At 43.0% G+C, this 13,299-nt stretch overlaps 1 protein-coding gene across 5 annotated transcripts in view; it reads right to left on the bottom strand.

Annotated features, from left to right (window-relative positions):
- The window catches only part of FAM114A1 (family with sequence similarity 114 member A1), a 70,510-nt gene that overhangs the window by 23,624 nt on the left and 33,587 nt on the right, over positions 1-13,299 (bottom strand). For 3 of the 5 annotated variants that reach the window (XM_055326637.1, XM_055326636.1, XM_055326638.1), the window contains exons 5-7: positions 13,142-13,242; positions 10,526-10,660; positions 4,786-4,938 (exon numbers count right to left, since the gene is read on the bottom strand). In XM_055326637.1, the coding sequence (XP_055182612.1) occupies positions 4,786-4,938; positions 10,526-10,660; positions 13,142-13,242 (389 nt within the window). Of the gene's footprint in view, positions 1-4,785; positions 4,939-10,525; positions 10,661-13,141; positions 13,243-13,299 lie in introns of those variants that run through there. The other 2 variants (XM_055326639.1, XM_055326640.1) reach the window with 2 other exon arrangements.

The raw sequence follows: 13,299 nt of genomic DNA, 5'->3' as shown, positions 1-13,299 counted from the left end.
CCTGGGTGGCTCAGTGGTTGAGCGTCTGCCTTTGGCTCAGGGTGTGATCCTGGGGTCCTGGGATCCAGTCCCGCAGTGGGCTCCCCACGGAGAGCCTGCTTCTCCCTCTGCCTGTGTCTGTGTCTCTCATGAATAAATAAATAAAATCTTAAAGAACTTCTTAAAAAAAAAAAAAGACTTAACTGACTGAGCCACCCAGGTGCTCAGATTCCAATACTTCAGATATATTTTCTAAACATTAGTTTTCTAAGAGTAAAATTAAAAGGTAATTATTGAACACAAGCTTGAGCACAAAACTAGTGAAAATGTATATACACATGTGGGATATTATGATTTCCCCATGTCTTCTGGAGGGTAGCCACCCTCTGGGAGGGAATGCACTGGGGTTTTATGCTTTGGGCATCCACTGGGTAGGGTTCTTTTTAGCAGAGGACTCTATTGTCAGCATCTTTCTACCACAGTATCTCTTTTGCTTCCTTCTAGATCACTGCATTAATGCCAAGGTAATGAGCAATGAGTCTTTACTTCATCCAATAATAAATAATCATGCACTCCTCAATAAATATTCATAGAATGCTGACTAGATGCTTGGCACAGTGCTAAGTGTTGCCAGGAACACAAGGATAGACAGTCTGCCTTGTCAATCTTTTCCCTGAAATGGAGCATGGGGCGCCATTTTGAAGATTCTTGTTTAGTTTTTTTGTTAGCTATTGCGTATAATAGCAATAAAAATTATCAGGTGTTTTCTTAAGAGTTATAGTGTACCACATTGCCATGCCTGTTCCTAGAATCAATCTCCTAGAAGAGTAATGATAGTAATTCCTTATATTTCCATACAGTGTGTCAGTTTTAGCCAGTGAAATGTCAACAGAGGTGATGTGTATCATTTCTGGGCCAAAGCTCTTAAAAAATGGGACTGATCCCACATCGGCTCCCTGCATGGAGCCTGCTTCTCCCTCTGCCTGTGTCTCTGCCTCTCTCTCCCTCTCTCTGTGTGTATCTCATGAATAAATAAATAAAAATTTTTAAAAAATGGGACTGAGGAGCACCTAGGTGGTGCATTGATTGAGTGTCCAACTCTTGGTAGGTCATGATCTCAAGGTTGTGAGATCGGGCCCCGCAACAGGCTTCACAATAGGTGGGGCATCTGCTTGGGATTCTCTCTCCCTCTCCCTTTGCCCCTCCTGCTCATGCTCTCTCTTTCTTTCTAAAACTAAACAAATATTTTTTTAAAAATGGGAGTGTACCCTCTACACTTTCTGTCCTTACGCTGGTAGGATAAAGATGAATAAAGATGACAAGGAGGCTCTAGAGGATGGTGGCCCAGACATAGGGGAGGCCACAGGCCCAAAGGGATGTGCCCAGTACTAATGTTACTAAAGTTACCCTTCCACAGCCTGTATGGATCTCTTCCCAGGCTGTGCTCCTTGTGTTGGGACCATCCACTGGAGGGTGCATCCCTAGGTCTAAAGGATGGCTAAGAGGTGGCTGTTTGCAGGGCTGCAGGTACAGCTTAAACCAGGGCATCCTCACATGTGCACATAAAGCTCCTTAAAGTGAGACAGCTGGAAATAAAGGGATAAGAGGAGGAGGAGGGTGGCATGGAAACGTGAGGAGTTTGAGAATTCTAGATGGGAATCTGATTTTCAAAGTCATTATAATATATTCTTTAACAGCTTGTTTCAAAAGTCCTCTTAACTTTTTTTTTTTAATATATTTTTTTTAATTTTTATTTATTTATGATAGGCACACAGTGAGAGAGAGAGAGAGGCAGAGACACAGGCAGAGGGAGAAGCAGGCTCCATGCACCGGGAGCCCGACGTGGGATTTGATCCCGGGTCTCCAGAATCGCGCCCCGGGCCAAAGGCAGGCGCCAAACCACTGCGCCACCCAGGGATCCCCTCTTAACTTTTTTTAAAAAGATTTTTATTTATTTAACAGAGAGATTGAGAGAGAGAGAGAGAGAGAGCATGTGAGCACAAGCAGGGGGAGTGCCAGAGGGAGAGGGAGAAGCAGACTCTTCCCTGAGCAGGGATCCAATGCAGGGTTTGATCCCAGGACCCTGGGATCATGACCTGAGCCGAAGGGACACTAAACTGAGCCACCCAGGTGCCCCAAAAGTCCTTTAACTTGAAAGTATTTGGTATGTATAGGAGGTCTAGTTAAATTTGAATTCTAGATAAACAATTCTAGATAAAAAATGAATATTATCCTAGTATGAGAGTGTGTCCCAAATATTGCACAGGACATATTTACACTAAAAAAGTATCCAATGTTTATAAATAGTTGAAGTTTCACTTGGCATCCTGTGTTTTTATTTGCTAAATCTGACAACCCCAGCAGGAGTCTCCATTTGTATTCTGGCCAGGAGCCCGTGAACATCTGGATGAGTCTAGGGGAGACATAAAATGGACAGAGCCTGACCCCTGAATCCCTAAGGCAAGAAAGCCTCCTGATGACCAGGCAATCCCATCTTGGACTGTTACAGAACTGAGGATAACTCCTACTGGTTTTGACCCATACATTTTTAGGACTTGTTTATTATAGCACCCAGTAACTATCATTACTAATCCAAGAAAACATTCTGCAATCCTTACCATGAATACTACAAAAATCTCTAGGCTGGGGGAAAGGAAGCAAAGCTTGCAGGAGCAGTGTGCAAACAGAGGGGAATGCATCCCTCCAGGGACCCAACCCCCTTCCTAGCAACATCAGTCCTTTGGGGCTCTTTTCCAGGAACCTGGAACTCTCCCAGCTGAGACCTGCAACAGACCCCGCCAGAGTGGAATCGCTCTACCAGCATGATAACTTCAAGGCACCATGCATCCCTGTCATGTTTTTAATAATAATAACACACACACATATAAAACATAAGGATGCATGTAAAAATAAGATGTCATCGACATTATTCATTGCATATACATATATGTATAAAAAGGTAGCCAACATTCGTTGAGAACTTATGTACTAAGCAAGCTGCAACTGGCTTCACATGGATTACCTCATTGAATTCTTTTAATATTCCTACAAGACAGATTTTGTTATTATTTCCATTTCCTAGATAAGGAGATTGAAGTGAGAGGGGTCCAAAATCATGCAGCTACTGAGTAATATTTGATCACATAATGTCTGACTCAAAACCCAGCTTTTAGAGGAACAATTTACGCTTCCGTGGAAAACTGCATTTTTTAGAGCATATGTTACCGATTATCTGAGTCTATGGGAGCAATTTCACAACTCTTTAGATTGTAGCTAGCTGATAGCAGTGCAAAATAATTCTTGTCCACAGACATGTGAATAGATTCCGGAGGCAGAGGGGCAACCTCACCTCCTGTGGAAAAACGAGGTTTATGCCCATTTGCACATGCATTGCAAAATTGCTCTACTCCATACAAATGTGCGCGTTGGCTTTTTTCCTTGAAACACTTGTAACATCTGCTTCATTTAATGAAGGGGCTAAACAAATTCTTTAATTTGTGTACATTTTGTATATGTATATGAGGTATGATTTTGTTTTTTAAAAAATTACCCTTTAACAGTTTAACTGGAAGACTGTCACTGATGACTCCAGGATAACACGAGGAAATCAACACAGATAGTAACTCAGTAATCTGGAGGGAGGGGGATTTCCATTCTGTTTGGTTCTTAGTTGCCTGTTGCATGGCAGATGCCATTTTTCCCTGCCTAGGTGGGCATCAAGAATGTCTCAACCCTTTAAAGTCCAAACTTAGGGATCCCTGGGTGGCGCAGCGGTTTGGCGCCTGCCTTTGGCCCAGGGCGCGATCCTGGAGACCTGGGATCGAATCCCACGTCGGGCTCCCGGTGCATGGAGCCTGCTTCTCCCTCTGCCTGTGTCTCTGCCTCTCTCTCTCTCTCTCTCTGTGACTATCGTAAATAAATAAATAAAAAACCTTTAAAAAAAAAATAAAGTCCAAACTTAGAGGATGTGGCGGAGAGAGAGTAAAAAATCACTTCTCTGTTCTAAAGCTCACTTCCAACTTCCTCTTCTCACCAGAGGGCTTGCTTCCCTCCAGCGAATGTCACCAAGATGACCCAGAGCCTCTCCCAGAAGGCTCAGAGGGTGCTGGCCTGTGGCTTCTACTGGAAAAATACCCCAGAGTATAGTCAGCCTGACATTCACACAGAAGAGCTGTATATACAAGAATAATAGTTTTAAACTGCTTATAAGAGTGACTATATAAGTACCATGTGAGTATTTGCTAAATAACCCTCCCTCCCACATAGATCCTTGAAAAAAAAAAATCTCCAAACTCTGCTGATTTCTGTTATTTCTGTTCTGCTTCTTGAGATCCCAATGGGGGAATGTGAATGATCAGGGCTGTTAGGAAATTCCCAGGTTTCTGTTCAGGAACAGTCTCAAAAAGAACTTTAACTCCCAGTAAGATGATCCTGCTCTTTGTGCAGGCAATTTAACAAACAGGTAAATAAATAATTACCTAGCCCATAAAACCCCAAAATCTTGCAATCTGGAAGAAACCACGATGCTTTGTTTTCACTGGGTGGAAGTGGTTACCTGGCCTGGGGGTAAGGATCCCTCTTATTTTGCTGGCCCTCTTGGGGCTGGGGCGGGGTCATAGCACAGGACAGAGAGGAAATAATATGGAGCATGTGGGAGTAATCAGGCTTTGTAATATTTGTGACCCTAGCACAATACTCATGAGGTCCTAAAAATGAGATATTTTAATGGCAGATTTTCTTGTTTCTTTTGTGTGTAAGAAAACACATTGGTGAACATGGTATTTCAAGTGACCAGTGCAGACATACCTTGCTTTCACTTTCATTGGATAGAATTTCCAGGGCTTCCAGGTGTGACAAACCTTGATACTCATCAAACAGCATCCCATAGTGTGCAGTCCTCTCGGCCGTGAGCTGCTGGGCCAGTCTCTGTTTCTCTTTCTCTTTGGCTTCCCTTAACATCTGCAGAAATACACACAATATTTGTGCACTAGATAGTGCTCGTAATGAGTGCTTACTCATTTCCTGTGTAAGACGTAGGAGGAGATGAGGGCTGGCTTTGTATTTGTGAAGAGTAGGTTTTAGTCGCTTGGGAATTTCTAACAAAATGATCCTTTCATTGACTCTACTGACAATTTTTACATAATATTCCACTTCAAATTTTACATGTTCATTATGTATGCAACAAAACTAAGCAAAAATTCTCTGCCTGGGAACAGGATTGGAAAGAAGCAACATAGAAGCTGAGCGAACAATGCTTTCTGCCGAAGTGTTTTCCATGTGTGTGATTTTCTTATCTTCTAAAATACCCAAATTTTCCATAATGAGCAAATTGATGTGCACGGGGAAAGTTTCATCTATTGTGACAGGGTTCATTGCAACTTCTGCACCTAGGCCGACCTCAGAGCAGCCACATGCTGGTCTGCTTTGATCTGAGTTAACATTATTTTGAAATTTTTATGTGCATGGTTATTAACCATCTTTGATGAAAAAAATTAATAAAATATAAACTCATCATGTATTCCTCATCAGGTACTGAGTATAAACAAGAATAGGAGCTTATCAGTTCTCGAGAAGGATGACTGTGAACGGCATCCCTCTCCGTGCTGATCAAAATTTTTCTCTGGTTTTCTTTTTTGTTGATGACATAAAGAGAACAAAATGAACACGAGTCCCTCAGTCAATCCCAATTTCCTGCCTTTGCTTTCTGTGATTCTAAGCATCTTTTATTTGGTTCCTCATTAAGTTTACTGGGCATTGTGTTTATAGGGTTCTTTAGTATCTAAGGAGAACGCCATAAACACAGTGGCCGCCACAAGTTCACAAGGGAAAGATCAATGGGAGAACAGACTGTGGTTTTTACTGTGGGTCAATAAAACAATCAAGCTCCTTCTCCTTTTGGGCTCCTGAGGCTGGTAGCCAAAAACTCCCTGGGCTGCAGAAAGAATTCTCCCCTCTGTCGGTCTTTAAGACTAAATACGCACAAGCTCTGAATTTTAAAGTTTTCAAAACAACCTCGTCAAATTACCACTGGGGGTTTTTAACACTTTGCGATAAAACCCCACTGTTCCCACTGATCTTTCTGGCTCCGCGATGGTGGGAAAATGAGACAACTGGACACTGAAATCGCTTCCTTTCCCTACGACAACTTCCATCTCTAAACCTGGGCTTTGGGACCGAGGGGAAGGGATGAAGCGAAGGGGGAGGAAAGGTCGCTCTGCAGGGATTCTGATGCCCTTGAAAAAGCTGCAGTGAAATTAAGGTTGCCTCAAGAAGAACGAGAAGAACTGAGAGAACGAGAAGAACCGGCTTTCCAGGGGAGATGGGCTGAGCACAGGAGCGGCTCTGGCGTGGGAGTCTTCCCGCCTCTGGGCAGCTCTGCAGACTTGCACCTGTGGCTCCCCCCGGGGAGGGGGGGGGACCCTGTGCCACGGGGACAGGACAAGGGGCCAGTTCCGGGAGCTGGTGTAGGAACACCTCGGGTGCCCCTGGTTAAGTCGTGAGGATGCGGAAAATCCCAGCAGAGCTCCCTAAGTCAGGGGTGACAGCTTCGTCCCGCCAGGGCTCGGGCTGATGACCCAGGAGGCGCTCTTGCTGCCTCCGTATGTCACACCCCGCGTTCCCTCCATCGGGCAGTCTGGGGGACCTTCCAGAATCTCCCTGCAATCTGCATTCACCACGGCTTCCTCCTGCTCAGGTAATAGCCCTGGCCCCGAGGATGCAGGGGGATGCCCGGGGCCTGGATGCTCCGCCGGCACCAGGGCGTGCTCCCTGATCCAGTCCCACGGGGAGCCGTCCTGGCAGATGGAGACCCCTCTGTAGGCGCCTTCAGCTCACGGACTGTCCCAGGGCTCTGCTGGGCCTTCCTGAGGACACGGGCGCCTAGGGCGCTTCCATCTCATCTCCTGCCCTCTGCCCCTCTCTGGGGCCAGGCTAGCATCTTGATCTGAGGGACCCCCCAACCTTCTTATCCCCCACCTCCATTTCCTTTCTTTGCATTTCCCCTGATGAAATCCTCACGCGCTAAGGCCACCTTGGCCTCTACTTCGGGGGAGCCTGGGCTGGGACACCCTCTCTCCACCTGGTCTCCTTGCCCTGGGCCCTTCCCACACCCAGTCTGTCCTCAACACAGTAACTAGAATGATCCTGTTACAGTCAGAGCTCATCACTCCTCTTTCGGAAATGCTGTAACGTGTTCCCCGTTTCATTAACAGCAAAACCCAAAGTCCCTACAAATGCCCTCCAGGATCTGCCATGACCTGTTCTCCATTACCACTCTGGCCTCATCTGTAACAGCTCTCCTCCCGGCTCACTCCTCTCCCACCATGTAGGTTCCTTGTTCCTTGTCCACACTAGACAGTCTTGCCTCAGGGCCTTTGCACAAGCTGCTCTCACGGCATGGAATGTGCATCACTCAGATTTCAGCATGGTCAAGCCCCGATCTCCTCAATATTTGCTCAAATGTTATCTCGATGACATCCTCTCACAATCCAATTTAATACTTAACCTGCCCCCTCACTCCCACATTCCTGCTCTACTTTTTCTTTTTTTTCCCACAGCACTCAATCATGTTTTAAAATACTAGATAATGTTGATGGTCTGTTTGTCTCTCCTCACTGTAATGAAAACTCCTTAAGGACAGGGATTTTAATCCATTTTGGCTCCTGATGTATCTCAAGTGCTTGGAACAGTGCCTGGCACAAAGTGGACATTCGAAATGCATCTGTGGAATGAATGAATGAATAAATGAATGAAAACTTACTGTTTGGAAGGAGAATGGAGTCAGTAGTATTGTGGCGATCCAGCTTCAGCAAGGCAGGGGAATTAGAGATGCCATGCTCAAGTGTGCCCCAGAATGTGTATCATACTCGTTGCACTTTTCCAATGTGTGATGGGAATAAACACTGCAGATGGCTAGTGTGGATTCTCAGGTGATGTATTTACATGAGTGCTGCTACTTAGTTTTTAGCAATAGCCTGATAAAAATTGTGAAAGTGGCCCCAAACCTACAGTTATCTGGGAAGCTGATCACATCCAATTCTCCATTTTACAGGTGTATAGATTGAAGCCAAAGAAGAGTACAGTTAGCCAGTCTCTGGACTAGGTCACATTTTCCCCATACAGCTTCTCAACTAGAATCAAATTTATACATATTCACATATACTTATTTATGTATACGTATGAATGCTTATATGTTCATACATGTGATATATAATATGTTGTGTATACGTATATATAAATTTTATGTAAATATAAAATCTGTGACAAAAAATATTCCTACAAGCTCACCAAATATCTCTTCCTCCTAGACACATTGCTAAACTATATTTCTCAGCCCTCCTGAGTCGAATTAGGTAGACCATGTGATAAGTTTTGGCCAAAGGAGTGAGAGTAAAGTCCTCCATTGTCCCATCTAGCCCTCCCCATCCTACCTTCCCCTCTCTGTGAGAGTATAAGTAAAACATTTTAGGATGGAAGAGCCACAGGATAGGAGTTCAGAAAAAAGGCTGCCTAGAAAGTCCCTGAATAGGAACACTCACATCGTAGGAGCAAAAGATGGACTTTTTTTTTGGTCTCAGTTGCACTGATCCTTGGGGTTAGTTTTTTTGTTTTGCTTTTGGTTTTTTGCAACATCTACTATTAATGACCTGATTCATATAAATCTGTTTTCTTTTTAAGGAACAGTAGGGTAGTGGTTTAGATGATCCCGCCAAGTTCTGACCTGAGCTATAATATCAGAGTGGTTATGAGAGTGTTTTTCCGGAAGAAACAAGAGGAAACAGTTTAAAACCAAACCCTTTCAGGAACTGCCACTAACATGATGTCAGTGATAGCTCCTTAGTGGCTTCTTGGGACTGAGCCGTGAGGAGATGTGTTTGTCCGGCCTGTGAAATTTACAAAATCCAGGGCCATATCAGCTGCTCTTGATTTTAGGAAGGCAAGGACAGAGGTGCATCTGACCGCTAGGGAGGAAGGGGATGAGTGGTGTGCTTGTACTCTGGAATATGAATAGGGCATGTGCCGTCTATAAGAGTAAGTTCAGTATTAGGGTTTTATACTTAAAAAATAAGAGAAATACTATTTTTAATTTACTTGACTACTATAAGTAAGGAAAACACAGATTAAATCCTTTTCTATTTTTTTAAGTAAGCCCTACATTTGATGTAGGGCTTCAACTCATGACCCCAAGATCAAGCATCGCATGCTCTACTGACTGAGCCAGCCAGGCGCCCCATAGATTCAATTCCTCATATCATATTTCTCAAGGAGGGCTGGAAAACTTTAAAGGTGGACGTGTGAGAACCTCATCCTTGCACATAGTAAGAGGACTATGAATTAAAATTCCAATGAGATACCATTTCCAACTATTATATTGACGCATAATGACAACAACAATAACAAGCACTCCTGAGTGTTTGCTAAGAGTCAGGTACTATGTGAACTTACTTAATCCTTACCTCAAAGCTATCAGTAGGTATTGATGTTATAACCACTGTATAGATGAATAAACCAGGGCACAGAAGGGTTAAGTAAGCAGCGCAAGGTCATGCAACTAGAAGGTGGTAGAGTGGGAATACACACAATAGTGTTTTATATATATATAAATATGTGTGTGTGTGTATTTAAGATTTTATTTATTTATTCATGATAGACACAGAGAGAGAGTCAGAAACATAGGCAGAGGAAGAAGCAGGTCCCCCAAAGGGAGCCCAATGCAGGACTTGATCTCAGGACCTGGGGATCATGACCTGAGCCAAAGGCAGATGCTCAACCACTTAGCCACTCAGGTGTCCCTACAATAGCGTTATAAACTGAAGGCTTGTGTCTCCCCCGAAGTCTTATGTTGAGATCTAACCGCCATGATGGTATTTGGAGGTGGGGTCTTTGGGAGGGGATTAGGTCGAGAGTGAAGCCCTCTTGAATGGGATTAGTGTCCTGATAAAAGAAACCCCCGCAGAGGTCCTTGCCCCTTCTACCATGCAAGGACATAGCAAGAAGACAGCTGTCTATGAACCAGAATGGGCCACCACCAGACATGGAATCAGCCAGCACCTTGATTTTGGGTTTCCCAGCCTCCAGAACTGTGAGAAATCAGTGTTTGTTGCTTGTAAGACACCCAGTCTATAGTACTCTGTTAAAGCAGCCTGGGTGGACTGAGACAAATGGCAAAAACATAATAATCTTCAAGAAATCATTAAATAAATAAAGCAAGGTACAAAAGAGTGTGGTTAGTATGCTACCATTTGTCTGAAAAAGTAGATACGTGTGTATCTGTACCTCTACTGCATGAATACACGTATGCATGCCCGTATCTATAGTTTTATGATAATTTCAACAGAATCCATAAGAAGCTCTTAACAGTGTTTATCTCCCATGAGAAACCAAGTGGCTGGGGAAAGAGGTGTATTAGAAACTCAATTTTCATTCTCTACTATCCTATGTCATTTGAATTTAAGTCATGTGCTTTAAAATACCTATTTAAAAAGATGAATAAAATATATTTATTTTACAGACTGAAAGAAAACGTTGCAAAAGTATATAATCCCACCTGTGATAAGGAAACGGTTCTCTCCATGAGTGTCTTTGTCCGCTTAAAGCCTGGGTCACTCTCCGCAAGGACATTCATGGTTTTCTTACCAATAAATTCCAAAGCGTCAAGACCGCCCGTTAAGACACTTTTACCCTGCAGATGAGATAATTGCAGGAGATTAGTTTCTGCCTTTTGCTATTCCACAGCAGTCAGCAACTCCTAAATGGCACCGTCTTCAAATATTAAAATCAATATAAAGTCACAATTTTTTCTTATCAGGGATTTAATATTCGCTTAATCCTATTTTCTTTTACTTGGAAAAGCGTAAATCATATAATTTCTAGGATATATGATATTATTTTAAAAGGACGCTTAGGAAAAGCCAAAGCAAATTTGGGATTAATTTTGCTGGCTCTGTGTGTATGAATAGATATGTATCTAAGACAAAAAATTAATAGGTGATCCCATTACTGTTTTTGTTTGAAAAAATGTTAACCCAAGTAACAGAATTATTTGGAGCAGTCTATTAAAATGTCAGATACTCTTGCCAATTACTGAATTCTTTAATCTAGGGCCTCGGAGTGTAAGACCCTTAGGCTGTTTCAGATGGCTCTTGCATACTTTCAGAAAATAGTAATAACCGCCCATAATTAGTATATTCATGAAATAAGACAGGTTGATTTCCATATACCACTGGCTTTGGAAACTGTTCTATCATATAGTTATCTTTTTGCAAATCCTCTTGTCAGTCATTGTTTTTCTTAAAAAAGAAAGATTAAAACAATCAAGGTTTACTCATATAAACTGTTCATATAAATAGAACTGCTTACATTTCTTTGCAACTTCTGTCCAGACACTCCCACTGGACAACTACAATTATAGTATGTGTACATCTGTGTTTTTTCCACCTTACATGAATTGATATACATTATTATATCATTGCCTATATATATCTCTAATCTTCTTAATTAATGCTTCATTAGCAATATTAGACTTCACTGAATATGCTTTAGTAGTCATTTCCATCTCAGACACTTAGCCTTTGTTTTCAGATTTAGGAGCCAATCAATTAGTCACACTATAAAACAGATTTTAACACACACATATTGTAGAAGGACTATGGGATACATCAGCAATTTATATTTTTGTCTAATTTGGTTTATTTTCCTTTAACATCCTATGAGGGAGTATGCTGGTAAAGCATAAAATGGGAGAAGGAAGGACATAGGGACTTTGATTAAGGGACTTTGGTGGGAGCGTCTGGAGCTTTGGAAAAGGAAGTATCAGAAGGTAGAAGGAAACACAGAAAGGAAATGAGGTACTGAAGACAAACTCAGAGGGCCCTGCCTTGTTGCTCAGGGAGACGATGAATGCATGTCTCACAACCAGGGATAAGGAAGGTGCTCCTCCCCATCCCTGACCATATCCACCCCACACTGTAGACATGTACTCCTGAAACATATTTGCTGCTTTTCATTCACCCTACTTAGTCTAGAGGACCTCAAGTTTCAAGAAGAGCAGGTATTTTCTAATTGTGGGTAAGATACCCTCACATGTGTGTCCACATCCTTCTCTTCTTCCTGCATTGCACTGTACTTGCCAGTTGTCTCTGTCTTCCAGAATGTTATGCCGTCTTATTTGTCAACATATGCCCAGCATGTAGCATAGCTCCTGGTACACAGTGACAGCTGACCACTTTTCTTTTTAAATGAATGAATAACTTGGACATCAACTATATTTCTAGAAAAACTAGTTGGTTGGTCTTACACAGCAGAAAATAAACCTTTTCTTCTTGGCACTGAAGACTAGCTAGTTGTGTCATCTCAGTTGGAGTGACTCCCCCTTTCTGCATTATTCATCAGTGTGGTGTTTTTTTTTAAAGACTTATTTATTTATTTATTCATGAGAGATACAGAGAGAGAGAGGTAGAGACATAGGCAGAGGGAGAAGCAGACTCCATGCTGGGAGCCAGATGCAGGACTCGATCCCAGGACCCCAGGATCACAACCTGAGCTGAAGGCAGATGCTCAACCACTGAGCCACCCAGGCATCTCTATTCATCAGTGTTATGTTGCTTCTTCAGGAGGCAGGCAAGGGTCTGGGGTGGGGGATAAATTCAGGCTTACTTAAGGAAGGGGGAGAGTAGGAATTGGGAGGTAGGGGTGGGGTAAGAATGTTGGTCTTAGTTATCTGGAAACACTTCAGAAACATCTCAGGATGTTGTTCCCAATTCCCTACCAGCATTTTTTAAAAATTTGAATGGCTTTATCATTTTCAAATTGTTAAGAGACACAGACCACCTAGGAAAAACAGCTGTCTCAGCTCTAAGAAAGAGCCCTCCCTACTCTCCGAGCTGGGGGCTGTCCTTGCAGCTGTTGGAAAGGACACTATCACATCAGACAGAAAACATTCCTTCTAAGCAGCTCTTTGCTTTGAAACATAAAATATTTTTTTTGCTCTTATTCTTTTAGTGCCAAGGTTACGCCCACTCTGTAGGAGAAAGCAAAACAAAACCCTAATCCAAAGTTATGAGCAAGGCCATCTTCTGTCTGATGTTTCTAGGTCACTGGTAAATACAGATATCAAAAGGAGGCGCTGGGAGATGCAGGGCAAACAGAGAAGCAGCTAACTCACTGTGTTTTGAACCACGTTGGTGATGGTTGACAGCACGCCCCGAGACCCGGAGGCAGAAGCGGGTGGGCTTTCTGCAGGGCTCTGATCTGCGACCACATCTGCTGGTAAGGAGGAAAACATCCTCTTAGAGCTCATCCTGCTGGTCTGAACTCAGAAAT

The sequence above is a fragment of the Nyctereutes procyonoides genome, unplaced genomic scaffold (genome assembly GCF_905146905.1).
Source record: "Nyctereutes procyonoides isolate TBG_1078 unplaced genomic scaffold, NYPRO_anot_genome, whole genome shotgun sequence".
Lineage (NCBI taxonomy): Eukaryota > Metazoa > Chordata > Mammalia > Carnivora > Canidae > Nyctereutes > Nyctereutes procyonoides.
The sequence above is the reverse complement of the archived record's forward strand: the minus strand, read 5'-3'. Positions and strand labels throughout refer to the sequence as shown.